Source organism: Rhamphochromis longiceps, linkage group LG5 (assembly GCF_057381845.1).
Source record: "Rhamphochromis longiceps isolate RC_006_pf linkage group LG5, R_longiceps_female_GT1.1, whole genome shotgun sequence".
Lineage (NCBI taxonomy): Eukaryota > Metazoa > Chordata > Actinopteri > Cichliformes > Cichlidae > Rhamphochromis > Rhamphochromis longiceps.
In genome coordinates, this window is record NC_140561.1 from 22,245,802 (window position 1) to 22,269,447 (window position 23,646).

General features: G+C 43.0%; 3 protein-coding genes across 4 annotated transcripts; 1 reads left to right on the forward strand and 2 right to left on the reverse strand.

Moving 5' to 3' along the window:
• Positions 1 to 629: 629 nt before the first annotated feature.
• Positions 630 to 13,434, reverse strand: nckipsd (NCK interacting protein with SH3 domain). 2 transcript variants are annotated; one of them, XM_085406636.1, is made up of 13 exons: positions 13,058 to 13,434; positions 12,101 to 12,213; positions 11,807 to 12,017; positions 9,576 to 9,651; positions 8,850 to 9,439; positions 6,299 to 6,469; positions 5,740 to 5,826; positions 4,334 to 4,472; positions 4,149 to 4,229; positions 2,976 to 3,104; positions 2,692 to 2,781; positions 2,415 to 2,587; positions 630 to 2,167 (listed from the first exon to the last, which is right to left on the reverse strand). In XM_085406636.1, exons 1-13 carry the CDS (start codon positions 13,226 to 13,228, stop codon positions 1,943 to 1,945), a joined length of 2,256 nt encoding a protein of 751 aa, XP_085262762.1. In that variant the 5' UTR covers positions 13,229 to 13,434; the 3' UTR covers positions 630 to 1,942. The 2 variants fall into 2 exon arrangements, with proteins under 2 accessions (XP_085262762.1, XP_085262760.1); XM_085406634.1 differs by having other exon boundaries at positions 8,850 to 9,442; positions 13,058 to 13,433.
• A 399-nt stretch (positions 13,435 to 13,833) lies between these two features.
• Positions 13,834 to 18,575, forward strand: ndufaf3 (NADH:ubiquinone oxidoreductase complex assembly factor). Its single transcript, XM_085406638.1, has 5 exons — positions 13,834 to 13,991; positions 15,805 to 16,000; positions 16,124 to 16,190; positions 17,481 to 17,581; positions 17,699 to 18,575. The coding sequence occupies exons 1-5, from the start codon at positions 13,849 to 13,851 to the stop codon at positions 17,816 to 17,818; spliced, it is 627 nt and encodes a 208-aa protein (XP_085262764.1). The 5' UTR covers positions 13,834 to 13,848; the 3' UTR covers positions 17,819 to 18,575.
• Positions 18,576 to 18,721: 146 nt separating this feature from the next.
• On the reverse strand, positions 18,722 to 23,322 carry LOC146669972 (rab GDP dissociation inhibitor beta). Its single transcript, XM_085406637.1, has 11 exons — positions 23,098 to 23,322; positions 22,414 to 22,521; positions 22,226 to 22,322; positions 21,989 to 22,123; positions 21,707 to 21,905; positions 21,491 to 21,622; positions 20,720 to 20,819; positions 20,458 to 20,629; positions 20,213 to 20,357; positions 20,070 to 20,124; positions 18,722 to 19,975 (listed from the first exon to the last, which is right to left on the reverse strand). Exons 1-11 carry the CDS (start codon positions 23,140 to 23,142, stop codon positions 19,832 to 19,834), a joined length of 1,332 nt encoding a protein of 443 aa, XP_085262763.1. The 5' UTR covers positions 23,143 to 23,322; the 3' UTR covers positions 18,722 to 19,831.
• Between the last annotated feature and the right edge of the window lie 324 nt (positions 23,323 to 23,646).

Here is a 23,646-nt window from a genome sequence, read left to right on the forward strand (position 1 = left end):
TTTTGATTTCTGCTGCAACATTCAGACGGTTGGGTCAGAATATAATGAAAGCATAAAAGCTGTAACGGTGTAGGGAAAATGTTCTTTGCACATTTTGGATCCCTTTGTGCCAACTGAGCATCGTTTAAACACCACAGCCTGGCTTGGTATTGTTACTGACCATATCCATCCTTCTGTCACCCCAGTGTTCCCATCATCCAGTGGCTGCTTCTACCACGATCATCATGCCGCAAAGCTCAAATCATCTCAAACTGGTTTCTTGAACATGAATATTTCACTGTTTTCAAATGGCCACCAGATGCATCTAACAGAGCACCTTGAGGATGTGATGGAACGGGAGAGTCTCACCACTGATGTGTAGCTGACAAATCTGCAGCAACTCTGCGATGCCGTCATGTCAGTATGGACCAACATCTCAGAGCAATGTTTCCAACACCTCAGTTGTGCAATAATGTTTAAAATAAATTGAATACAATAAATATAAAACAAATACAATAATTAAATGATTCTGAACTCTGAATAAAACAAACAAACAGCCAAATCTGACTTCAACATTTGTTGTGTCGTTAGTGCAGTGAAGACTGTGAATGAGGATATTCTGCCCCGCAATCACACTCTCAAAAATACAGTTCACTGTTAAAATAGAGCTTTATTAGTTTCATTATAACACAGCCGCAGCACATTTGCAGACAAAGTGAATCATGGAGACGTTCACCACTCGCACGCGCACAAAGGAACGCACATACACCGTAAAGAGACACACACAGTCAACCAGAGAATGAAACACTCACACTAAACGTCTGATATCACCTCTGGATCGTGTCAGGAGAAGCAATGCCAGAGATTAAAAATCAGATAATAATGAACAACATCATCACTACAGTGTTGAGAGGAGGGGAAAAAAAAACAATCAGGGGGAAGGTATGAAAGTATTTAAACCACAGTGAGATCAAATAAATGTCCTGCATTACAGTTCTTCTTCTTGACTTTAAGTATGAACATGAGAAGCTGGAAATCAACAACACTGATAATGTAATAACACTCCTGCCACAGCTCACAAGCCAGTTGTCAGAATTTTGCTTTACTGCAGCACAGAAGCTGTAAACGGTCGATGAGGCGTGATGCTTGAGGAGCTTCGCTTTTGCAGGTACAGAGCGAAAAGCTGTGAGGAAAGTACCAGAGCGAGAAGAGACTCGATAATAAGCAGCGGCAGCTTAATCAGCAAAAAGCTTAGTATCGGCAACGCGCGAGTCAGACTGTGCTTTTCTCGCCAGAGAAGTAAACTTGCTCAAGTTGTTCTACTCGTCTTAAATTAGGATGGAGGATATGAATAAAAGAGGAAGTCAGTTTTAAGAGTGCGGTGACCTGTGGAGAAAATATCGCTGTCAGTAACACACAGTAGTTTGGTCCCACTAAAAGGGAAGCACGTAAAGGTTCAAAGCTTTCTCTCCACGCTGAAGCTGTGGCCTCAAATCATCTAACGTAAGCACTGATTTGCCTTCCTGCTATAAATCTGTAAACTGCAGTCAGTTTGGTTAGAATAGAGTTTACCTGTGGTTATTAGTCAGTTAATTTCAACAATACTTTTAGGTGCATGCAGTTAGTCCACGTAAGCTTCACAAGGACATTATTGCTAAGGATTCGCTTTGAGATGAGCTTCAAGGATTGGCCACTTACTAATTCACCAAATATGGCACAAACCTTTTGTGCATTTGTCAGATTTCTTCCTTCTTAAACACTCACACACTCTCACACACTCATTATTCAAATAACACTCAGCATCCCACGCACGCTGCAGCACTGGAGTAAACACCGGCTTCTCTCAGCACGGGCCGGCGCGGGGTACGAGTCGTCTTCAAATGTCCGCTCTTCCTCTTTTAATCTTTACCGTACCTCGCCGCAGTAGCTGGGAGCAGACTACAGTTTGTGATACTGGCACCGGTTAGTCCTGGTTCTCGCAGATCTGTGGGAACTCCTTGTAGATCTGCTGCACGATCAGCTTATCCATCTGTTTCGCCGTAGCGCTCCCTTCATCCTCGCCGGGATCTTCTTCCTCCCTGAGAATCCTCTGCAGCGTCCCCTGCAGATCCGACAGGCGGTGCCGGTGCTCGAGGTAGTCCGTCGAGCGCATTATGGAGTGCATGAGGGAGAGATACTCCATCCGCAGCTTCACAGGGAGGGACAAGGAGAAAAAATAATCATGTGCCTGACAAATATGGATGCAATGCATCCATGAAATATGATTTCCTCCTTTTGTTTGACAGTTTGACTTAAACGTTTTGCCTTTGAATCCCGTAACCCAAACAAGCAAACAACAGAATCACCCCTCTCTCTCTTTCCAGAGCCACAGTGGCCCACTAAAGCCCACTTCCTTATCAGCAACTTAATTACATCAGCAGCTTTCAGTGTCCCACCTTGTCACCAGGTGAAAGGTCAGATATCTGTCGAACGGCGATGTCGATCATCACCATCATGTCGGTGCGGTAGAAGATGTCGGCAGTCTCTCGGCTGGCGAAAACATCCTGCAGGAACTTGAGCACCGAGTGCGGTGCAGGCGGAGTGTGTTTGAACATGCACACGGGGTCGTCTGGGGGCGGGAAAGGACATGAAAAATGTAAAAAAAAAAGAAGACGCATGAAGAATATTTATGAAGGATAAAGTGAGGACGCTCCCAAAAATAGTTTCTTTTACCGCCTCTGTTCAGGAGCAGCAGCACTTTCTCTGAGAGGATCTTGACGTTTTTCTGCTTCAGTTCGTTCATGATCACGTTGTTGCTGGGAGCTTGACACAATCAAGCAGCACAACTATTAAACTTCTTTCTACGTAAACCCATTTCAAGGTAAAAATGATCCAGAGAACACTGAAATTATGGCCTTGCTCCATTTGTTATAATTACAAATAAAACCAACTCCTTCAGGTTCCTGCTATGATTTGTACAAAAACGCTGATAAGGCATCTGTGGAGGCCGTTCTCACCTGTGTGGTGCAGGTTGAAGGAAAGCACGAGGTTCAGGAAGATGTCAGGCAGCTGCTCTGTGGGATCAGAGGGATGCCCGTCCTCCACCACACCCAGCAGAAACTGAACAAACTCGGCATTCAAGTGTTCTGCAAGCAGGAAGAGTCCAGTGTTTTTTATTAGAGTGATACAACATGAAGTATGGTGACATTCCTGTTGGAATGTCAAAAGAGGGAATGTTGGGATTCAGAGATTCTTTTATTGCTACCATATAATTTGCCTTATGAAGAATGTATTAATAACATGTTTTACAGTATCATTTATCAGTAATATTTCCTACAGGGTTTATATTGCATTGAATATGTCTGTCATCACATTGACCTTTCTATTTTTACAGGTTGAGTTCATTCTATACACAATGCATAAATGTGCTTGGTTAGAGTTGATGTTCCATTCTAGAAGGTTTTAAGCTTCACTGGTGAGAGTGTCCAGATGATACATGCTGAGGGGAGATGAGAACATAGCAGGTTAATTGCATGCACGCTTACGATACACATATTAATCTAGTAGCAGGTCTGAGCGAAGGCCTAAGCGTCTTCTGCTTCTTTAAGACTGGCTGCAAAGTACTCTACTTAGTGATTAATGACGAGGGTCCATTATTAGCTCTCAGAGATGCTGAGACCTGAAGTTATTACCCTAAAAGGCAAGTAATGTAGAAAAGGGAAGTTATATGTCGGTGTATGGTTATTAGAAGTGTACGTGATGTACCCTTGTCTGCACGGGTTGAACTTTTGCCCGTCTGTCACCATGTATTTTTGAACTGTATTGACGTAGGTGTGATATTTTACCCTATAAAACCAGAACCCAGTGTATTCTTGTCAGAGCAAAACAATCCGTATGCTGATGGTTGGTTGTTCTCCTGTGATAATAAAACTCATCGTTTGATTGCACTTTTCCGGAGCCTCCGTCGTTTGTTGTCTGGTCTGAAGTTGATCGATCTCGCAGCACTGCACACAATAGCCTTTAGGCTGAGCTTTTAAATCACACGTGTCAAACTTCTTGATGTGTTTAGCTTGAATAAGCCTCTCATAATGTGCTGGAAATGATGACAAAAGCACAGCCAGGAAGCTGAACTCAAAGCACTGCTTTGTGTCACACAGCAGATTCATCCAATGATGAGAGAGCAGACATACCGTAGTGATGATATGGAACCTGCTCTCCCATTGAGAATATCATAGTTAGCAGCAAAGCTGTGTAGCACATCTTCTGGTGTTCTGAAGGAAAAACATTAAAAAAAAAAAAGAGTGAATCAGACAAACGTGGGTAACTTTTAACTGAACTATAAAACAAGAGGAACTGCAATGAGTGACATTTTCACCTTGTGTGTCAGTCTGAAGATCTCTTGCCAGCTCCATGGGGAGGATGGAGTTGAGAAGGGCGGAGATGAGAGCAGCATCCAGGCTGCACATCGCCCCAAAAACTTTGAGCAGCAACAGCCGCAAAGACACACGGTGCTCCTGCACGAAGGCGACAACGAGACCGGATCACCACACAACATGCACAACAACAGTAAAGCTCTGACTGAGGTCAGCCAGGCTGAACAAGGGCGGCTCTGACAGATGCTTCACACAGATATCCAACTACACAAACACGAACATCGTGCTGATTTTGGGCTTTTAATAGTTTCTTTGAACTGTTTGTCCAGAGTCAGATGATTGTACAGCACAGACCGGACACTTTTGGAAGCCATCAAAAAGCTTCTGGAACAACTCTGGGCTCTTCTTCTTGGAAGAATTGATAAAGTTCATTTAAACTGGTTGGTTCCTGGCATGGGCTCAACTTTTAGGTGCAGCAAATGATTAATAGGGTTATGGTCAGGCCTTTGAGAAGCTTTTCCACATGACTAATTCTAGCCTGTTTTAGCCAAAACCAGCGATCAGTGTCCTGTCCGAAAACCCGGTTGTGTCCAAGTTTCAGTCATCTAGCTGTTGATTTGAGGTGAAGTTGAAGAATTTGGAGGTAGTTGTCCTCCTTCTTCTCGAACTGAAGAAGCTTCTCGGATGAGAGGTGAAACGTCTTCAAGCAACTTAAAGAAGTCCAGACGCTTTTCTTTGCAAGCTCCTTTGACTACGATGACCTGGATGACTGAGAACCTTCACAGACATATTGTCCTCCTTCGTTATTCCATCCACTTTATGCAATGTACCAATACCACTGGAAACAAAACAGTCCAGAGCGTGATGCTACCACCACCATGTTTGACAGCTGATCATCAAACGTTTCTCTAGAAGGTTTTCCCGTTGTTCTGAGTTAATCCAGCGAACGCTGTCAAACGAATCAATTTTTACGCAGGCAAAGAGAAACTACCAGTCGTATCAGTCATGATACAATCACGTTATGAGGCCTTGGTCTTTGCAAGTTAAAAAGCACTGTAGGACCTTCAGCACTACTTATTAAAAGATTACAGATGTGTATCTATACTTTTGACCTTCAGAGAAAATACAAAATAAATCCAAACTTGTTGAACCCAGTTCTTGTTTTTTAAAGCCATTAAAGATGTATGCTGTACAATCATTCCATCCTGGTAAAAGGAGAGTTTAAATAAATAATTAAAAGCCCAAAATGATGACATTCAGTGTAACTTCTTACCAAAAATATGAAAAATATCAAACACACAATATTTGCCGCAGTTCTTTCTGAGGCATCGCGACATTTTACGGTTGATGCTTTATTTTTATTTGAGTCAAACATCAAATCCTTTGTTGTGTTCACATCACATCTCACCATCTGATAATAGGAAACCAGGGACAGCACGTTCTCAAAGTCGTTGGCCTTGCACATCCTCTTACACACCTCTGGATTTGCATCGGTCTGAGGACACAAAGCAAAGGCAGTCACATTACATAACAATGAAACTTCATAATCCCCAAACAATCAGACTCCCACACATCGCAGGAGCGCCATTAACAGCTCATCTGGGCATCCCACTGTGGCTCAGCACAAACTGCCAACAAAGCTCCAGATTCAGTCTTTAAGTGCGTCGCTGGATTTGGGAGCCGTCTGAGCCGCTCTGATCCCATCAGACGCGTCTGGTATTTACTACACAACATCTGGACGCGTCCTGGGTTCGCATCACAGGCTTATCAGAGGAAATGTTCACATCACAATCATAACAACAGATCAGTCCTGTCTACTAGGTATGTAAAAACACATTGAAAAGCTTCCCTCTCCTGACCTAAATCCACTTCCTTCCAGTTTCCTTGGATGTTTGCTCTTCTTCTTCTTCTTGCTTGTTACAGTTTTATAAATGAATCCCGTTGGCATATTTAACAGAAACGCATACCAGTATCTTCAGCAGCTCCTCGAGGTAGCAGGCGATGAGAGCGTGATCTTCATGAAGCGCCCAGCTACGCTGCTGGGAGTCGTCCCGGTGACGGGCCAGGTCGCTGAAGATCACCTCCAGCCGCTGTTCATCGTGACACACCTGGCCCTGCGGCAGCGCCGCACTCAGGTCCTACAGGGACGGATAAGAAACATCAGCACACGCCTGCGTTTGTTTAACCCGTTACAGCGAACACACAGGCTCACACTAAAGGACAGACGAAACAACACTTTTGTTTTCTGTTTAGTGGATGGCTGGAGTTGTATTTCAGGTCACCTGGCTTTCGCTCTCATGTTTCTATGTTCTTGTCTCCATGAAGAGAGAAAAACATTTATTTTCTAATCGTTTCACTGCGTTTGAAACCTTCCAAAGAGAAGCCTCCTTCTTCCTTTTGATCAGAGACACACGAGCAAAGAATTTACTGGAACCCTTTGACTAAAAACACCCAAATAAAAAACTATTCCCCACTGCTGCTGTAACATAAAGAAAACCATCACTATTACGTATCTCCAAACAATTATTAGTTATGTCATCCTTAAATATAAAAACATTTATCAGAGCAGCTTTAAAGGTGAAGACCAGAGTTTTTTCTTGGTGTTTGTGTTAATCATCTTGGATGTGCGCTAACGGAAACACACAGGGCCAAGCTAGAGGTGGCTGAGTTGAAAGATTTTCATTGGAGGTTAAGCGGGATTAGAAACGAGTCCATTGGAGGGACGGCTCAGGTCGAGCGGTTTGGAGGCAAGGCTGAGATGGATACAAAAGACACTGAAGAAAAGAAGAAGACCTCAGAAAAGATTCATGGATGCAGCGAAGGAGGACGTGCAGAGCAGTGGTGTGCCAGAGGAGGATGATAGGAAGGCAGATGACCTGATGTGGTGACCCATAAAGGAAGAATCCAATGAAGTCGATGAAGATCTTGGATGTGTGCGGGCAGCACAGCTGGGCACATTGACGGTTGTTTTATAAAGAGGCTGTCCTCCGCAGTTCATTAAGAAAGCATTAAAGCCAGCATGAACTGATGAGCCACAAAATTAAACTGGTATTTATCTGGATTTTACCAGCACTGACCCCCATCCCCCCGTGGTAATGGCACTGCCGCGAGTCCTGGTCCAGGAAGCAGGTTTAGTGAAATTTGATTTTTTTTAAACACAGTATGAGACTTAACTCTGAGCTAACTCTGAATCTAACCAGCTTTCTGGCAGGTTTGTGTCTGCTCCCTCCCCTCCGTTGCTGAACCTGAAACATCTGTCTGACATTCAGTTTCATTTCCTCACTCACACGGTCCACATCAAAGCTCATATCACAGCTCACAGATGGCAACTTGTTACAATTTATATAAATATTTGAGTCAAGACTGTGCACTGATGCGCTGAGACTCTAAAATGGGAAGAAATGTGGTTTAAAGTGGGACTTTGAATCCAGGCTGCAGGTGGTCTGAACCTTTGTGGCAGCATTTCATCATAAAACAGATGACAGGCTGGAAGAAAAAATTTTAAACGCTGTTGAGAACAATAAAAAAAAATCTAACAATATTTACTTTAAACCCTAAGATCCTTTCCACTACAAATCACCAAAATCAGTCTTCCTGATTTCAAAGGTACATGAGCTGCGTCTCATCTGCCACGTTCTTCGTCCCTCTCAGCTGAATAATGATATCCGAGGCTTTAATACTTCTATCATGAACATTTAAGTTGGGCGTTGACACTGAATCATTTCTCTGCCCCTGCTCTTTCTTCATCACGGTCCGCATCGGCACAAATTAACATTCCACTGGATTCTATTGGACGCTCTTCATCTACCTGTTGCCATGGTGAATCCTGCATGTGCTTAACTCGGGGTGAACATACTCTGAGTTGACTGATAAGATTTTCTGGAAGTGAGAACTCAAGTTTCCCATCTCCGATTTAAATGTTTGATTCAGAGTTTGTTAAACCTGCTTTCTGGAATTCCCAATCAGGATCACAATCAAAGCCATGGAGTAGAACAAACCAGACCCACGAAGGCTCCACCCCCTTGAGTCCAGCTGATCTGCTGCCAAACACCACAGGACAGCACCCTACTCACGTCCTGAGAGTTCGAAGTTGCCATAGCAACACAAGGCAGGCTGTTTAACACTGTGGCTGACTCTAATTTTGATTTTGTTTGAACTTCTTCTTCTAAGTTGAGTGTTTTACATATTAAAACAACCTGATGAGACCGCAGACTATTCGAGCTCTTCGACAGGATGTGTGCACACATGTCAGCGTGTAAACACAGGATGGAGCCACAAGTTGGCATCTACTGGGATTTGGGGTCACATTACCCACTCCACCACAATCTCCACCTGACAGCAGTGGAAACAGAAAAGCGTGACGCTTGTATCTAAAGATGTGTGAGTGATCCTGTGTGAACTGCCCTCGCTGCTAAATGCAGCGGGAGCTGAAACTCTAAACGACTGCGGCGTTCTGCTCTTAAACTGGCTGGGCGCCAGTGTGCTGGAGCCACGCCATGTGATGAAAACAAATCTGACCTTGCTCTCCACCAACGAGACGAGGACTTGCTCCAAAGCGGGGGAGGCCTGCGGCAAAGTGGTCTGCAGATGGGCGACCACCACGCCGACGGCGACCCGCGACAGCTCGTAGCTCAAGCCCGTGTTCTTTCGCACCAGCTCGATCAGTTCAGCTCCAATGGTCATGGGAACCACCTCAGAGGTCGAGGAGCTGCCAGGAGGGTTTTCAGCAACAGACGGGGGGGTGACGGGCCACTCAGGCTCCCGCTGGTCCTCCTCAGCAGCAGGAGCAGCAGGAGCAGCAGGAGAAGCAGGCTGTGGAGGGGTGCTGCGCTGGGAGGGTGGGGTAGGCTGGGGGGGCTGCGGTGCGGGGCTTTTCTTTGCAGGAGCCGGCTGAGGAGACGAGTCAGAGGGCAGCAGGTCCGGAGGCGGCCCGGGGGGCTTGACACGGGACGGCACAGGAGGAGGAGGGGTGCTGGAAATACTTGGCAGACTGACTTCAGAGGAGATCGGAGAGAGGGAGGAGCCCGTGTCTATGGAAGTGGTGCTGATCGAGAGGGAGGGAGCAGGGGACGAGGGAAGAGAGGACACTCTGGAGGGGACCTCTGGCTCTGCTGAGAGAGAGGAAGAGAGCTCCAGTTACAGAAAGGAGAGCGCAAACAGGAATGACTAAGAATAGAGCTGCAGGAGCGAAAACACTGAGAGCGTAATCTGTTTTTAGGTGACGAGTGCAAGGCTTAAAGTCACCTGGACGCCGGTGGTTCCTCTGCTTTTCAGGGGGAGGCGGAGTGATCAGAGCAGCACGCCGGGCCTGAGGTGGCACCTGATGGAAGGGACGGAGACAACAAACATGTCATCTCGCGGTCCAGGAGGAGCACAGCTGGCTGATGGAGATTTAACTTCCACAGCTCAGCATTAACATTGAACTCAGAGAACTAATCTTTTTAAGATAAAATAATCTCATCAAACACTCAAAAATATCCACAGAAAAAATGCATTCGCGTTCCTATTTTTCTATAAAATTAGGTATTAAAAAAATGTGTTTTTTGATGTGGTGATATTTTCTTTTGTGCACAGATTATTCTTATTCTCAAATTAACATTTCATCTTTTCTTCACAGAGGAGAAAGATCCAGATTCACGTTGCTGCTCATCTTTGCTGCCACATGCAGACATGCCTCACAAAAAATGTGTTTACAGCAAAGTTTATCCATGAACAGATGGTGAAGCACTGCGTGAGAAAAGGAGCAGGAATGATAAAAATAAGTAACTAATGCGGTTTATTGGTATTAACGTGTTGTCTATTGTTACAAAATAATTATGGGTCACAGTAATTACCAACTAGTAGCAAAAAAAAAAAAAAAAAAGGGCTCACAAACAAAGCTCCCACATTTCAGGTCCCTTGTGAAACCTGAACAGCACATATTAAAAAAGATTAATGGCACAATCACAAAGACGACCAAGTGTACTTACAATTATACTAACAAAAATAATAAAAAATTGTTGGGTTAAAAAAATGTTGTGTATAAAATCAAGACAGACACTGAAAGCAGGTCACGCTGTGGAGGAACCAATGAGCAGATCAACCTGTTGTCTGAGCTTCATGAAAACTCATTTACACTCCGGCTAATATCATCGCCTTTCACAAATAGATCAGTACTGGGACACGCATTATAATGCAAAAAGTCTTGAGGAACGCCTCATTCGTTATGTGCTTGAAATGCACCTGAAAGTCAATATTTGGTATCATGGTTCTAATACAGCAAGTTTCTCAAACTGCTTTATACAACATGCCTCACAGACCCATTCATACAAGCACTTTTTTCTACAGTTAAGTGCTTTCTGTCTGACATTCACACAAATTCATACTCCCATGAAGGCATTACAGAGCAACTCAGGGTCAGTATCTTGCCCAAGGATATCTGGCATGCAGACTGAACCACCGGCCTTCCTATTAGCACAAGACCTGCTCTACGTCCTGAGCCACAGCCGCCTCTTCAGCACAGCCTGAACTCTCTTAGTCAAACTTTCTTCTAGTTTCTTTAAGCAGTCTTCAGGAATAGTTCTCCAGGCTTCTTGAAGGACATTCAGAGCTCTTTTTGGCTGCCTTTTATTTGATTCTGTCAAAGTGATCGCACACAGCTTCAGTAATTTTGAGTCTGAATTTGGATTCATCGCTCCCTCCGCTGTTGCCACTGATTTTTGATGGATCAACTGCAGAGTCAGATGCATTGTTCAGGTACTGTGCCAGGTCTTTGCTGCATTTCTGTTGGCCATGACTTTCAGATACTGTTCATCAGCTGTAGATAGATTTTTTTAATACCTGACACTTCCTCTTTTATTCTTCACCTGTCCAGTTTCCTCATATTTATTAAGTACACACTAACTGGTTCTTTCCTGTGTTGTCTGTTATATGTAGACACAACGGTGGTTCATCCTGTGAGTTAGGTGCCTTTTGTATGCCTGAATGATTCACAGTCAGGTTACAGGTAAAAGGATTGAACTAAAAATAAGTTAAAAAAAACAGCAAATGTTCAAAGAGAAACTCTAAAAGACCTTTAGAAAGCCTGGAGAACTATTGCTTAAGACCACTTAAAAAAACTTCGTCTGACATCTTGAAAGCAAAATATAAAGAAATGAGGAGTGGCTCAAGACTTTTGCACAGTGCTGCATGATACACAAACACCAGCATGAAACTTTTCTTCATTTTTTTTCAGAACATTGTTTAGAAATGCGACCCGACAGGTACAGAGCGGCTCTGACTCCACTCTTTAAACTCCTTTTTCGCAGCACATGCACCAGAGCAGCATCACAGCTGAGCAGACAATAATAAACAATAATATTTATATGTATATATCAGATTGATTGCCATGCCCTGCACCTCTTGCATGCACCGAGGCTTTTTCATGTTAATAATTCACATTTATATTAACAGATTAATTGGAGCATGAGGTAAGAAAAACTGCACCTGCTTGTTACCTGATAAAAACCCTGTTGTCCTTGCATACTGTCCATGCTTCCTGATAACGGCACGCTTCCCTGTCGCTGATAGTCTCTGCTAAGGCCATTGGGTGGAGGAGGGGTTTGACTGAGCGATATCTCACTGCTGGAAGATGGGAGGCCCTGTTTGTGACTGGCGGAGGACGAACTTCGCCGAGCGAGGGTCTCCTTTCTGTGATGGATGAGCTTTCTGCGACAGAGGAGGGCAGCGATTCAAACACAGCACACAGAGAAACCCTGAGCTGCACCATCTCCATAAAGAGCTTCACTCACTGCAGAACATCCCGCTGCTCCAGATTGTATTTGCCTCCATTCTTTAAGGCCACATTGTGGATTCCTTCGATCGCTCTGTCGATGGACTGCAGTACCTCATCCTGCTCTGGAGCCTGAGAGAGAGAGGCGGGGGATAAACTCAATGAAATATTAAGTGGCATACAAAATGATCAAAACCGGGCAAGCCATATGGCTCTGAGGGTGAGACAAACTGGGACGGTTATCTAACATAAACAGCCTTTTAACCAGAGTCACACATGCTCACTGAGGCTGCACATTCAGGCCAATGTCATTAATTACAGTCAGCGCTCCTCTCCTGTGAGACACTTTTTTTTCTTTTAAATAACATGCTCTGACTAGTTCACTATGAGTCTGGAGACTGCTGAGCTCATCTGGGTGTGACTGAGAGGGAATCAAAGTTATGTGGAAGGAACAGCTACTTTTGAAAACAATGAGAGAGCAGAAAAGGAAAATGATACACAGTCACAGGAGGAGATTAGTTCATCTGAGCAGAAACAATGGCTCTGTGTGGCAGAGGTGGTGGCCTTGAATCTGCTCTATCTCTCATCCTTACTCAGTATTTCCCCTTGTCATCCTCTTATATTGCATCCTTTCCTGACTCTTTTCCTGTCCCATCCTCCTGCAAGCTCCTCTCTGTCGCAGTCAGCAACTGCAGTGCAGGGAGAAAAAAAGCCACCCCGTGTCCCTCCATACTGCAACCTTTGCAATAATTTATGGCTTATTATTTCGCAAGCATGCATTCCCCCACCCTGACACCCTCAACATGGCTTGCACTGCAGCACATATAGCGGTACACTGAATCCGTCTGATCGCATCAATTCAGCCGCTTTACTACGCATTCCCTGGATTTCACGTCACCCCAGGGTGCAGCTCGGTCACTGATGCCATTCACTGAAACCAAAGAGGGAAAGTGAGCATTGCAAACATTGTTTTTACCTGGATTTTTTCGATATACGAGGCGGGGATGTAGCCGGTTTCCCCCGAGCTGCAGTGGGACCCCAGCCACCAGTGTTTGTTGCTCCTCTCCAGGATTAAAAAGCTTTCTCCGGCCGCGAAGTGCAGCGAGTTGGGCTCCGAGGATCGGAAGGCGTACAAAGACCGGTACATACTTTAATGACACTTTAAGACAGCGAAACGACCCGATAACGACAGAGAAGGGTTATCTGGAGATAAGCAGTGCCCGAGTGCCGAAATCTGCTTTGCTGGGGATGATTTAAAGCGGCTACGAAGGCATGTCTATTTACAATGCAGCTCGGATCATCTGACCCGACTGTTACCGTAAACACCGTAGGAGGGCGCTGTCACATCCCACCGAACACGCCCCCCAGACATTTTAATCAAAGACAGAGCTGACTTAGTATTTTATTTTATATCAACTTCATTGAAATTTCAGCTAAATACGGATAACACCCGACATATAGGCGACAAAAACGGAAATAAAAATGACATTAATATTTTAATATCTATACTTTTACGTAAGAGTTACCTCCATGCGTATGTAACCAACTGTTAGCCGTTATCCCGTTAATTTCGCCCTCTCCCCTTTTTTTCCTTCAGTACGTATTATTATTATTATTATTATTGTGCATCTGATTAACTTAAATGCGTGATGTAAACAAGATAACGCGATGTTTTTTTTAAAGAATAAACAAAAAAGGAATAAATGAAAGATGTTCGACTTTGCATTACACAGCACCGGAAACGAGTGCCTGGTGTTACACTGTGTTATGCCCCCCAGCCTGCCACCGGTTGGGTCATTTCTCCATTTCTCTGTTAACATGGCCACTGCTGCGGTTTTTGCCAGATTTCTCCTTCAGAAATCAACCCAGGGCTTTCTGTTCTCCTCCAGAGCGGTGCCCGCTTTCAGGAGGTAGGGCGGTGTTTCGTTTTAAGGCTCACGTTTCATTAACTTACATTGTCAAAGTATTTATGAGCATACAACCTGCTATTGTTTTGACTATTATTAGTTGTTCAACACCAAGTAGTCACCAAGTTTCTTTAAGAAGTTTTTTTTTTTTTTTTTTTATCCCGCAAACCATCTAAATCTAATTTGACTGTGATATATAAGGTAAAAGATCATATCCTTATATTAAAGAAGCTTAGCGGCTTAATGTTTGTCATGCCTAAAATGATTTAAAAAAAAAGGTAATAGAAATTATGCAAGCTTATGTCATGAATGAACTGACTGCTTTATAGGACCCTTTGATATGGTATCACAGGGCAGCATATTTTATAGTTACACAGCATGAAGCCTGAACCTGAGCACTATAATGGCGAGGAAATGTGACTTGGTGTCAGATTGTCAGGCTAGTCTGAATATTTCAGAAACTGCTGGTCTACTGGGATTTTTCCACACAGCCGTTTCTAAGGTTTGCAAAGAACAGTCCAGAAAAAAAAAATCCTCTGACTAGCAGTTCTCTGGATGAAAATCCCTTCTTTTTGTCAGAGGTTGCAGGAGAATTGTAGGAGAATGGCCAACTTTGTGGTTGACAGAAAGGCAGCAGTAAATCAAATAACCACTTACTGCAGCCGAGGCATGCAGAAAGGCATCTGTAAGTACACAGTATGTCGAACCTGGCATACTTTTGGCCACCTAGTACCAGCTGAGCATCATTTAAACATCACAGTTACCAGATCTCAGTCCATTAGAGCACTTTTGGGATGTGATGATGGTGGTATTGCACTGTCTTTGTTTTGTTTTTTTTTGCAATTTTTGCACACTTGCACTTTATGTAATCATGTATTGATTGTCTGTTATATGTACCACCATGGTCTTGGAGGAACGTTGTCTCGCTTCACTGTGTATTGTACCACTACACATGATTGAAATGACAATAAAGCCACTTGACTTGAGTGTAACTATGCAGCTGATGGGGAAATTTAGATCAACCTAAACTGCAGTTCATCCAGGTTTAAATTTGAGATTATTCTTATTTATTTATTGCGTTTGTTCATCATATGGAGGACCAACACTGATGTTTTGTGCAAGAAGGGTACGATCAATTTGTGCAACAGAATGCTGGAGCTCTTCTCTTAGCCTGTTGTCTGCTGGCAGCATTAGTGCCAGATATGCCAGCAGGACCAACAAACAAATTCACAAGGCTGGAACCATCATTGGTCAGAATCTGGAGCTGTCTGAGTCACTGAGCGACAGGAGGTCACTGAAGAAACTGCACGTGGACAACCCACCACACCCGCTCCACTCCACACAACAGAGGCAGCAGACCTCTAATCTACTACTATCTCATACCTACCTGTCATACATGCTGTTTCCCGGGCTTATATTGCCAGTCGCACTGCTAAAAGCTGCTGGTGAGACTCCATCTGACCAGAGAAGCTCAGAATCAAAGAAGTGCTGATCTAGCTCAGTTTTCTGGAATAGCCTGGAAAGAAAGTGTGACAGCAGGCTAACATTTGCTGCAGCTCCTTAGACGAGCAGATATTTTGGCTCCTGGCTTGCAGAACGAGGCCTAAAGCTTTTGGCTCACATCCTTATCAGTGGGTTGGCGTGTAAAGTGGGCCGTTGGGCAGCAGCTCCGTGGTGCAGCCTGTTTTTTGAAATTCAAAGTGCAAAGATTTCTATCTGTTTCACACCCACAGTTTTTCAGTACTATAGAAAACAATTGCTACTGTTTATGGTTCTGGTTCTAACTTACTGTGGGGGTCTTGTTGTCTTTCTTTAGCCCATTTTTGTCCCGAGCTCATAGACTGGAACCCTCCGATGACGAGTTGTACCAGCGCACCACAGTCTCTGTCATGCAGAAGGATGTAGACAATGGGGTCCTCATCCACAGCTACAGCTCTGCAGGATTCAATATCGATGGAAACAGGGTGTATGGGCCTTGTGCCGTGCTGCCTCCTGCTATCCTGCAGTGGAAGGTGAAAGTGCTTTCCAGTCTGTCCTTGCAGTTTGTGAAAGTTTATGAAATTCTCTCTTTTTTTTTCTTTTTTTTTGTAGTTTATTTTAACAACTATATATGTGTGTGTTTTCTCTCTCTGCAGATTGGAAGTTCGAAAGATATCACAGAAGAAAGTGTTTCACTCTTCCACATGCTTGAACCAAAAATAGGTACCAATATACGCACTAAAGCAGACCTTTAAACAGATGACTGATGATTTTGTCAATTCTGCAAACTGAACATTACAATAATCTAACTTGCTTGATATGAAAGTATGGACCGATTTCACAGATTCAGTTAAAGATGAGTTTTTTAAGTGGTACAAAGCAGTTCTGGTAACCTTGATTATCAAAGCTGAGTTCACTGCAAAATGATGCCATGGTTTCTGACTTGTTTGAGGTCTTTCAGAGACAGAGTTGATTCATGTGAACAAATCTTCTGTCTCTGACTTTCTGAACCAACAACAAATATCTGTGTCTGTTCTGCTTAGTTCTAAAATGTTCTAAACATCCAGTAATTTTTCAGAGTAAAATGATCATCAATGTGAAATGATAGGTAGAACCATGTATCATCTGCATAAGAATATATATTCTGTCTTCTTTAAAGATGGAACCATACAGGAACATTTAAAGGTTAAAGAGGTAAAGAACCAAGGGCAGACCCCTGAGGAACCCCTGATTAATTTTTACTTTTGGAGTTTTTTTGGAGGTGTGATTCAGTACAATTCAATTTTATTTCTACAGTCAACAACGACAACAGTTGACTCAGGTCACTTTGTATTGTAAGGTAAGATTCATTATTGTGATGAAAACCAATCGAGGACCGGACCTGTTAAACCATCTGCATCATGAAGGCTTTGAATTAAAATGTTATGACCAACAGTGTCAAAGCAGAACTAGCACATGTTTTCTTTGTTTGTTTGTTTTTTCTAAGCTAGTTTTTAACCAAAACTAAATACTGAGAAAAGTGAGTTGGTCCACAGTTATTAAAAAAACCAAAGCATTTGCTGGGTTATCTGTCATGGTTCCCGTCTTGAAAGTCTGCTCTGGCTCATTAGTCAGCACCACCAACACTCTGTATGTGGACTTGTGAAAGTGTGAGGAACTGAGCAGTGGCAGTGAGAAAGTGCAGCTCCGTTTGTATAATGGCTCCACCACACTGTTGGCACAGTCGCTTGTCTTTTGGCAAACGTCTGTTCATGTGTCTGCCTGTTTTAACAGTCGGGCAGCGAGCGCGCTCAGTCTGTTTCAGCTCAGTCTGTTTCAGCTCAGTCTGTTTCAGCTCAGTCTGTTTCAGCTCAGTCTGTTTCAGCTCAGTCTTTGTACATGAGAATCATTTGTGTTCCACTGAGTGAGGTACATTAATGTCCTTGCCAGAGTGTCCACTCTCTTCTATGTGTCCACTGAAATGTTATTGTTAATGTTATCTGCCTCATTGTCTGTTCTTCCTGGTTTGTGAAGAGATTCTCGTGCTGGGCACAGGCGCACGACTGGAACGAATCAACCCCTCGGTGCTCGCACTTCTGAAGAGTAAAGGCATCTCTGTGGAGGTGCAGGACACGGTAAAATACAAGTGATCCTGTTCTCTTTCTGACAGCATGGCATGAGCTAACAGACACTGGAATACTTCTTATTGTCTTCTTTTATGTCTTTTTTCATTCATTTATTCTGATTTGCAGCCAAACGCGTGTGCAACCTTCAACTTCCTAATGAGCGAGCGAAGAATTGTAGCCGCAGGCCTGATCCCTCCATCACCCAGCACAGCACTTGAAGTCCTTGGGAACAACAACAACATGTAGAAGGTGATCACTACAAATGGTCAGCAGTTCACTGATGATCTGCCTGTGCACAAAACTCCAGTAGTAACAAGCTCCAACACTTTATTACAACACTTATTTCCTTATAGACAAAGTTAAGTGACTCTTTTACGCTTTTCCTGACATTTATAGTGTCGTACCAGAAGATGTTCATTTAAAACTTCTTTTTAAACTTTGTCTCTGGATGATGTCAGTGGGAGCTGATACCTTTAATGTGGTCATCTAAGTAAGGCGCACACCTCTGGCTGTTCAAACCTGTTTGGAAGGATCAGCCAGTCAGGAGAAGCTAGCTCAAGGGTGAGGAGCTAAAATGCTAAAAGCTTAATTCGTACAGCTGAGGGCTGCACAAAGGCCCAGTGTAACATAACTATCTGACAGTCTATAAATACAGAGTTGTAAACGAGCGCAGTAGCAGCCACCTTCACCCAGTGATCTCTGTGAGGTTTGTGTACCAGTGAATGCTGATTTTGGGTTTCCTGTCACACATTTCAGTCAGCATGTGGTTGCACATAAAAATGTCTCACATCACCGTTGTAATTCTGCTTATAGCTGCTTATAGCTCTGTGTGCATGAGTTTAAAAGAAGACTCAAGTCAAGGAATCCAGAATTAGACTGTAATAAAGTGTAAGCATGTTCTTATATATAAACACAAGTTTTGCTTGTATAAAAATATAAATGCTTTACCGCAGCATAAGTGTAATGTATTTTTATTGTTTACAATAAATCAGTTGTAAGATCACCTCAGCATGCAGTGTTTTCATTTTGAATGTGATCTGGGCAGCAGTTAAAGGGGATCGTTTGTTAAAGAAATAATTTTAATGTGGCTACCAGAGGTGCTGGTGTCCTTCATTTGGATAAGCCTCTTTACTCCGTGCGTCTGTCCGTCCTCTGCATCCAGCACGCTGCCACTGACAAGCTGTTTGTGCAGCATCTAATTTATTGGCTTTGTCCTTCTCACACATAAGCCCCACAGATAAGAGAGTCCAGTAATCCTTTACACATCAGTGTGATTCATCGCTAATCATCTGTCTCGGTGAAGATGCCCAGCGTCAGGCTGAACACTTTAAACCCTCATCGCTCACAAGCTGCATGTTGCAGCTCATAAACACTCTCACTGATCAACACTTTAAAAAAAATCTATCTAATTAACTTTAACTTTGGTTAAAGTTACCCATCCCTGTTGCTTGTCACGTGTTCCATAATGTTGTGCTGTGGACATTTATGTGCTTTTTGTGCAGAGGAGGTTTTTTTTCTCCTGTTCTCATGCTGTCCTCCCAGGAGCCCAGTATGAGTAGAGGTCTCTTTTTTTCCCCTCTTGTACTTTCCTATTGTAGTGTATATTTCAGTGTTTTTTTTGTTTTTTTTTTCTGTAACGCTACCGATCTCTGACCTGTATCCCCATGTGATGTCTGTGTTGTGTGTGTGTGTAAGGCCATTTCACTGCAGGGCAACCTGCATGTGGCGAATAAAGCCTTGATTGATTGATTGATTGATTGATTGATTGATTGATTGATTGATTGATTGACTGACATCCAGTTAGGCGACCTCTTTTCCTTATGCAGAAATTATTCAGCCATACATAAGTGAATTTGAAGAGCAAACAAACATTGAATGTGAAGGTAGACACTACATTCAATACTTTCACGACATTTTCTGTTTTTTAGTCAATATAACTTGATAAGTAATATAAAATAAAATAAAAAGTTAAACAACCGATGTAAAAACTATCCAGCAGAAAAGTCATATTGGTGTATTACCTTCTCTCATAACAAAGTAGCAACATCATTATTTAGCAGATTTTCACACGAGAGAGAAATTACAGCAAACAAATTAAGAGGCAAAAGAGACGTCAGGCAGTTACGTAGCACACTCTCTGTTCAGTCTACACCCTACATCACACCCTCTGCTTTACAGCTGTGGCATATAATCATCCATGAATGATGATTATACACCACATACATTTACGGCCTCCCAGCTGCTGACATCAAGCTGTCCTCAGTCGTCATCAGAGTTATGAGACTGGTGCCTGGATCCTGCAAAGCTGAGCTCTGTCCCTGTGAGTCGCTGGTACATGTCTTTGATGTCCTCACACTCAGTCTCAAAGTGGTTTGTTGCATCATACGAGCGGGACACAAATATCTAAAAGGACAGAAGAGATTTTAAAAAAAATTAAGGCCACCATCCTATTTTCAGTCGTGTCATTGCTTTAGTTTTGGGGAAACCCCATCATTACCTGACTCTTTTTTCCATCTTCATTTGGAACTAGCAGATTGCTGACAGACACAAATCTGAATTCAACAAGAAGGAATTGCACTGAATTAAATCACACCACAAAAACACAAACTGTCAGATTTAAGTCTTCAGAGTGTCACTAACTTGTGCACGATGGGTTCGAGAAGCTCGAGTCCTGGCTGCAGTTCTTTCTCTGGGTTGGTGGTTTCTGCAGTTGTGCTGACTGTGGCGATGTACATCCCATCTGATGCCACGTTGTGCGCAAAGGACACTACAGATATATAAATGTCTGCATGGAGGAGGAAGTAGTAGAGGAGCAAATCCAGGAAGAGCAGGTCAGAGGGTTCAACTTTGTACATGTTAGATATTGTGGTAGTATAACTTAGTACCTGACTTCCTGTTAAGCTGAGTTTGAGGGATGATGATCTGACAGGAGCTGACATCATGAGTGTGTTTAACTGGATGATTTAGAAAACAGATCGCCCTAACGACACGCCCCACTTTCCTCACTCGATTGGGAACGTAGCTGGGATCACAGATTAACTGTTTGCAGTGGAACAGCTGTTAGAAGGAGAGAAAAAAAGACCACATCAGTGGGAGTACAAATGCCTCCTGGACAGTGACTGCAGGGCTTAATTTTGTCTACTCCACCTTCCCCTCAGATTTCACAGCTTTCACTTTGCCACTATCCATCACAATTTCATCCACTGCCCTGTTCAGCAGGAACGTTCCTCCATACTCTGCATTCAGTCTGAAACACAAAGAGGACTGGATCTTATAAGTGCAAGCATGAATGTCTGAACGTTTCCTTTAAACAGCTTTTATTATGCTTTTCTTTATGTGTGCTAGAAAGTGCTATAATGGCACATGCTCACATTAAAAATGAGAAAAGTTTAAAAGAAAGACATCAGCATCTCTGAATATTTGGTTTTATAAAGTTTTTCCCACTCTTGGCTCTGAATGTTGTCATTAAGACTGGATTTCCCTAATGTGATCATTTCAGGTACGCAGCTCTAGCTTTGAGAAGATAAGCCCCACCCACCTGCTGCTCAAACCTTTTGTTTGCAGGAGCAACCAATCAGAAGAAAGTTTTCTTAAAGGGACGTGGAAGGAAGCCTTTGTTAAAGGATGAACTGAGGGGCTTGGTATATGATAAATAAGATTAATTTTGAATTGTGAATCATGCTGACTGGCTGACTGATTGACTGACTGATAATATGGAAATTTAAAAAAGGGGCCACTTTTAACTTTCAGTGGAAGAACATCCACTAAAGGTCATGCTTGCTGGAGGCTGATGATGATATACTTGCACTGAATCCTAGAGTGCAAATATCTAGGATTTTTGCACTCGAATTAAAATAGTCGAATTAAACTAATTAAACTGTTGATGAACATAAATCAAAGAACTAGTGAGAACCTGACCTGGCAAAACCCTGTGGTATCTCCCCGAGACCATACAGTGGGTAGAGGTACGGACTGGTGTTTCGACAGGACAGCGAATCGGAGTACAGCCTGATCCGACTGATGGTTTCCACACAGGGCCGGTCCAGGTAACTGCGAGGACGGCAGGTAGACAGGTTTAAATCATGCCTACTAATCTGTTTTCAGTGTTGTTTCACTTAAGTTCCTATAACTGACCTCTCACTGTTGTGCAAGGCTATGGCGTGACCTATAAACTCTATGACATCAAGTCCCAGGTCGTAGCGATGGAACAATTCCCTTGTGGTCGTTTTGTGAGGATCCACATCATGGTGGGTACGAGGGTTTCTTATGTCAAAGTTCAGAGCAAAGAGCAGCAGCTTCTTGAACCTCCTCTTGTCGAACATGCCCATCAGATCTGAAAATATGTTTTTTTCAGCGTTATAAAGCTATGGCCGTCTGAAAACTTGTCTTAAAAAGTGGAATGACTTGATTTGGCACCTGAAGCATCTGCGTCTTTTTCACTGGCGGGGACTTTGTGCACTTTTCCTCCTTTGTATACGTAGCTGCCTTCTACGACTTTAAAGTCCAGATACCGAGTAACCTCGGTGTGCAACAAGATTTTTACCATCTGACCTGCACAAACCACAGCACCCAAAAATTAAAGCATGCTCATTTCTATCAAAACAATCAGCAAGACATTGCACAAACACCTGCCAATAAACAGTAAACTTTCACCGGTGGAAAGAAAAAATTTGGAGATGAGGTCAACATTCCACTCTTTCCCTCTGCCCATCGATTTTGGAGGACCAGGAGTCTTAAACTTCTTGTACAGCTGCAAATAAAGGAAACACCTTATTATCAGCAGTGTTCAAATGAAGGTACGTGCATGCATGCTCATGAGTTTTGTATTTGTTTGCCTGCACCTCCTCAAGGGGAGAAATGGATGCACTCTCTCCTCCATAATAAGGATTCTTATCAATGTGGAGAACCTTTTTCCCACTTAGAGTCATTAAACCAGAGAGGATGCATTCCTGAAAGAGATGAGGAAGAAAACAGAGGGGCAAATGTGTCCGAATCAGCAGCTGGTAGTTTAAGGTATACAGATCAGGACTAGACTAAAGAGGTAATTGCCATAAATCCTCCTTAGCAGCCAGCAAGAGCTTAACAAGTCTGCACGTGGATCATTAGTAAAAGCGAGAAAAACATGGCAGAAAGTCCAGTCACTTACAGACTTTAATCACTTATTGAATCAAGAGCGAAAAGAGGAAATGAAAGAAGTCATGATTGCAAGTGCTCAGTAAAAGGACTGTGCCTCTGCTTGAGAACTGTTTTGGTAAGGTCGCAGTTATTGTGAGGCATCTTTTTTTTTTAGCACTTTGCAGAAAATATATATCTTGCTCACAGCGGGGTTTCTGGTTTTGGTCAGCTCAGAACATTTCCACCTCAGACCACATGACAAAAGATGGCCTGCTCAGTTCACGGGGTTCAAGCTTTGTACTGACAATAAAGTAGGCATAAAATCCTGTTAACCAACAGAATCATATATATAGAGAGATTCAAAAGAGATTATTTCATTTTAGATTTTACAGCAAATATAAATTTCGTACCTTCAGTCCAGTTCCAAGCACGATAATATCATATTCTTGCTCCATCCTCACTGAGTACCAGTGCTTTGTTTCCGCAGCCTGTCACAGTCTATGAGTGTGGGTCTGTGTGTAGTAAGACAGAAACAGGTGTGATGATGATAGGTGACACCAATTGCTTGGTGTTCCCCTTTGCAATAATCCTCTTAAGACCCATCTATGCAGTGTGTGTGTGTGTGTGTGTGTGTGTGTGTGTGTGTGTGTGTGTGTGTGTGTGTGTGTGATAGAGAGAGATTGGCTCTATGAGCTTCTCAGTCACTGCAGATTGAGGTATTATTATACATATAATATATCCCACTGTTGTAATGATACTAAGTCACATTTTCAAATTACTGTGTCTGTTTTTCTGTTTTTTGTTTTTTTATTTTGTTAAAAATTATATTATTGAAGGAAAAAGAGTATGCTGCTTTCTTGTAATATGATTACAATCTGTAAAACAACCAAGCAACAAACAAACAGCTATATTAATGATATGCTATCGTGGTTATAAATTGAAAAGAAACTAAATGCCAG

Coding starts and splice junctions, on each gene's coding strand:
- nckipsd (XM_085406634.1), bottom strand. CDS start 13,228: ATGTACCGGTCTTTGTACGCCTTCCGATCCTCGGAGCCCAACTCGCTG. Junction 9,652..11,806: donor GACAACAGGGTTTTTATCAG/GTAACAAGCAGG, acceptor CCCTTCCATCAG/GTGCCACCTCAGGCCCGGCG. Junction 4,473..5,739: donor TGGTTTCCTATTATCAGATG/GTGAGATGTGAT, acceptor GCCTTCGTGCAG/GAGCACCGTGTGTCTTTGCG.
- ndufaf3 (XM_085406638.1), top strand. CDS start 13,849: ATGCCCCCCAGCCTGCCACCGGTTGGGTCATTTCTCCATTTCTCTGTT. Junction 13,992..15,804: donor GCGGTGCCCGCTTTCAGGAG/GTAGGGCGGTGT, acceptor GTCTTTCTTTAG/CCCATTTTTGTCCCGAGCTC. Junction 16,191..17,480: donor CATGCTTGAACCAAAAATAG/GTACCAATATAC, acceptor TGGTTTGTGAAG/AGATTCTCGTGCTGGGCACA.
- LOC146669972 (XM_085406637.1), bottom strand. CDS start 23,142: ATGGAGCAAGAATATGATATTATCGTGCTTGGAACTGGACTGAAG. Junction 22,124..22,225: donor CAAATTTTTTCTTTCCACCG/GTGAAAGTTTAC, acceptor TGGTTTGTGCAG/GTCAGATGGTAAAAATCTTG. Junction 20,358..20,457: donor TCAGCTTAACAGGAAGTCAG/GTACTAAGTTAT, acceptor TCCTCCATGCAG/ACATTTATATATCTGTAGTG.